Source organism: Melanaphis sacchari, unplaced genomic scaffold (assembly GCF_002803265.2).
Source record: "Melanaphis sacchari strain LSU unplaced genomic scaffold, SCAv2.0 Contig19_pilon_pilon, whole genome shotgun sequence".
NCBI lineage: Eukaryota > Metazoa > Arthropoda > Insecta > Hemiptera > Aphididae > Melanaphis > Melanaphis sacchari.
The window spans coordinates 838,183-842,619 of record NW_020270975.1 but is presented as its reverse complement, the minus strand read 5'-3'; the positions used below and the strand labels follow the sequence as shown (position 1 = coordinate 842,619).

Below are 4,437 nucleotides of genomic sequence, written 5' to 3'. Positions count from 1 at the left end.
TCAAGCGATATGGTTTCCGACGACGGTATAAGAAAAGTAATTTTTAATAAAGGTTATTCAAGGAGCAATGGTAAGTAACCTATATATTCTTTGTAAATCAACTTTAAAATGAAATATTCTATGGTTTCAAAGATAAAAAGGCGAAGGAATGATCATTGTTAAAAATCATAGAGTTATATTTAGTAATTAACATAATTTTACTGTATATTTAATAATGTATACAAATTGTTATATTACATAATACATCTATTCGAAATGTTATATAAGATTGAATTATGGAGGAGTGAGGACCATTTGGCTGAATGCTAAAAATGAGTAGCTTTCATAACAAAAAACTCCCGTATTAAGTCTCTGAAGTTTATATTAGGCGTTTGAGTAGTGTACATTCTTCTTTGAGTAAGTTGAGATCCGTTACAATTAGTCACTGTAATGAACAGTGGTGTATTGATAAATAAATTTATGTGTATACGCACTTAAAATAATAATAATACAATAGTATAATAGTATTTGATAAACTTTATCTTTTATTACAAAAACTCACTCTTCTCTTCAAATACATGTATCAATATATAAAAAACTTATGACTAGTACACCTTTGAAATTTAATTTCGGTAATTTATTTTCATAGTTTATAAATTTATTTACTTTATCCAAAAAATATTTAAACAATTGTGAATTTTTTTTTATGTTAAACCAAAATTGAAATTTTAGTGATGAACAGGATGTAAACAGGTAGATTTGGTTTGAATGTGAGTAGTATTCTGACAGTTTGAAATTCAGAGGAATATCCACAATGGACGCATACATTTTAATCTTCTATAATATTGGATGCTAATATTTAATATTTGCATTAAAAAATATGCATGCTCGGCAATTTCCGAATTTCAACGGGTTAAGGCTTTTTTTGAACAATATAATAGTGTATATAATAAAATAATAATTGTATACTATTATTATTATTATTATTATTATTATTATTACTTATTTTATACTAATAAATTATTACTGATTATAAACTAGAAGCTTGCACCTACCCTTAATACATGCATTTTCAGTTGACGTATGCCCATAATAGACGAACTTTCTATAAGCTATATGAATAAATCCAAAAATAGTGATCTAGGTACTTACGTATACCTTCCAATACACCACTGGTACTGAATGTGTTAAATTTGTACTTAACAATTAATTAAAAAAATTGAATGAATTAAAACACGGTCATCGTGTACGTCATAATAATATACAAACCGCTCTTTATTATTAATAAACATTTAAAACAAATTTCGGTCGCATAACATTAACCCGTCAGCTTATATCATGACAGGTATGTGCGTGCGACCTATCCTTATTATAATTAATTACACGTGCCCGGGCCTCTCCACCACTTGTTGACGTCTTCATAATGTCGGGGCCCGCGTTCCGTGTCGTGGAGCATCGCGCACAACCGGCAGTAAAAACGCGTGTCTCTGGTTAACGTGCCCGAGCCTTTCCACCGGAAGTATTCGTTGTAAAGCTGATGGTTGCTGTCTAACAAATGCAAGTAATCGGCTAGTTTTTTTGGTGACTCGAAGTCGTCGACGTGTATGAATGAATTACTCGGCGCAATCAATTCGTAATCTTTCCGGCTTGGTCCCATGACAATCGGCAACGTGTCGTAACTGCATTTGTATATAACATATAATATATTGTATATTATTTATAGAACTATAAAAACTAGTTTTTTATAATAGTCTTGTACGTCCTAAATTTTGGCTTTGAATTTTGAGAACGCATTACTTCTAAAGAGTAGATAATATTTATTTGACATAAAATTGCTTAATAGTTACCTAATTAAACTAAATGTTTCTTTTTCAAATATAATTTTGATTTAATGCATTTTTTTCTATTTTGATAGTAGGTATATAGTATAACAGCTGCAATTATTGAAACGATTGTCAACGGTTTGTGAGTAATATAAAGCTCAATTATTGATAAAATGTATAAACTGGTTTTTATATTTAAAATTTACATTTATGACTGATTAAAATAGCAACCTATGGTAAACTACCCTAGATCATAACGACCCACCAAAAGGACAAAATTAGTCCGGAGTGTGTTAAATAAAGGATTTAATTTTTTTTTTAGTGTGTACCGTGCATACTTTTATAATCATTTTAGTAGGTATTTTTGAAATCATAAATATTGATTATTGAAAATTGATCGTATCTTATTTTTATTTATATTGAAAATATAAGTGTACAACTCGTCCTTAAAAATGAAATATAATTAAAACAAAAAAAAATATTATTATTAGAAATTTAAAATAATTTTTCTGTAATCCCCCTTTTTTATGTATAATACCTACAAACTGACAGTCGATCGTTATGTGTAAATGTTTGTCTTTCACGCTCAAAGTGATTTATTATAAGATCATCAAAAATAGACGTAATAATAAGGTTTCAATTTATTAAATTGTTTTATAAGATCTAATAATAAAATATTATAAAGTTATTGAACTTTGAACTCACTTCAGAGCATTCTCGAAAAATTTTTCTGTTACATAATAAACGCAATGCGAGTTTTCAAAAGACAAATAGAATTTATAATCATTTTTCAGCATCTCAAAGCATTTATCATTTGCCTTGGGACATTGAAGCTTTCCGCATTTGCCGTAAACGTCGATTGAAATGTATTGGGCGAGTTGGTTTACGTAATTCTTACGATTGCTGTTCGGATTGCAGTTCGAGACGAACCACGCCACTTTCTTAGTTTTATTTTCAGCGTAATTTTTTTCCCCGTCTTGAGACATAGATGAATTATATTTCATGAAATAACCATAAGGGATTGGGATATCACTGTCCCATCGGTAGTTAGCTGTCCAATTGATTACGTGGGCGTCGCTTACGATTTTAGTGGGATGCGGCGGAGCTTCGGTGTTAAGTAAAATCCAAATCTGAAGGACGAATGACAAAAAATATAACGCACGCAGTAGTATTAAAAAAAAATTATATCAATATTATATTACTAGGCATTTTATCTATGCTCATAACTTACAAGCCTTGCGTATAGGAAAATATTTTAATCCTCTGTATCTCACACAAATTTATCAAATATATATTTATATATACATCTATCCTTTTTACAATTGTATTTGATAAGGGTAACATCAAACATGAATACATTTGGATAAAGAACGTTGCATAAAAATAGATCATTACAGTTTACAGATATTTTGTGATGCCACTTTTATTATATATATTTAAACTTAAGAATAAGACTCATTAAGAATATGAATATTTGATAGTTTTTACTTTTAATCCGCGAATATTTAATTATTTATTTCATAAATCTAATGGACGAGAAGGCAATACATGAATATAGAAGGGCAAACAATTGTTAGGATTTTATTATTAAATTTTCGGATATTGAACTGTAAAAAACAACGTTATATTAACGCCAAAATCAAAAATATTTCTATATGGATTAGTTTTTTGTAAACTTAATAAACGGAAATATTGATAAACTTTTAATGATTTAGTAAACGCAAATGCTAAATTACGTTGAATAAAATCGTTTTTGGCGAACAAGTGCCTTAATAGTTTGTTTACCTGATTGGGCGGCCTCTGGTACTCGGGGCGTTTGTAAAAATGCCTGAACATCACCGCGTCGACTTCTGGACCCAGTGACTTATTTAAGGTCAACCAACATTGACTCACGGGACATCCAATGAATTCACCCTGGTCAGCTTTAAGCGTCTCCCATGTAGCGCCAGGGCCTGTATAGATTAAAATCCGTTTGATTGGTGTCTCCAGGTACTTGTATCCCTTAGGTATGTAATATAATTGCTCTTTAATTCTGTCGCCTCTTGGTAACTGTTCCGGCCACACCAATCTTGAACTAGTGAATTTGTTATCGGTACCTAAATTTAGTACGACGTTTTACGAACGAAATTAATCAAACTTTAATATTATTATATGCCAGTTGGGCATTAGTGGTATATCTTACAATCTGCATTACTGACGGTTAAGTTGGGATCCTGCTGAAAAACAATTGAGAAAATTTATCTGTAACTGAATTGTTTTTATATATACATAATCTTATACAATTCATATATATATACTATACAAGGGCGCCCATTTGGGGGGGGACAAGGGAGAGACATATTTCCCCCTTTGGAAAATGTTGAAAATTAATTTGATTTAAATTAAATTGTAAATCCCTTCATATCTCATGGACATAATTCAAATTTAACCTTACCTATTTAATATAATACCCAGTTGATAATAATTAGTTTTATAAACAATTTTTTTAGTTGCTTACACTTACTTTTCTGAAATAAATCATATTCATGTAAAATAAACTTATTGATGTTAACACAAATACTATTATGTATCTAATAATTATTAGCAATTTATGTTTGGTGTGATGATTCAAAAATTTTATCTCTGTCATCTTTCA

At 29.7% G+C, this 4,437-nt stretch overlaps 1 protein-coding gene across 1 annotated transcript; it reads right to left on the bottom strand.

Moving 5' to 3' along the window:
* Positions 1–1,236: 1,236 nt before the first annotated feature.
* Positions 1,237–4,334, bottom strand: LOC112592907 (glycoprotein 3-alpha-L-fucosyltransferase A-like). Its single transcript, XM_025337069.1, has 5 exons — positions 4,306–4,334; positions 3,985–4,018; positions 3,588–3,898; positions 2,508–2,932; positions 1,237–1,658 (listed from the first exon to the last, which is right to left on the bottom strand). Exons 1-5 carry the CDS (start codon positions 4,327–4,329, stop codon positions 1,355–1,357), a joined length of 1,098 nt encoding a protein of 365 aa, XP_025192854.1. The 5' UTR covers positions 4,330–4,334; the 3' UTR covers positions 1,237–1,354.
* Between the last annotated feature and the right edge of the window lie 103 nt (positions 4,335–4,437).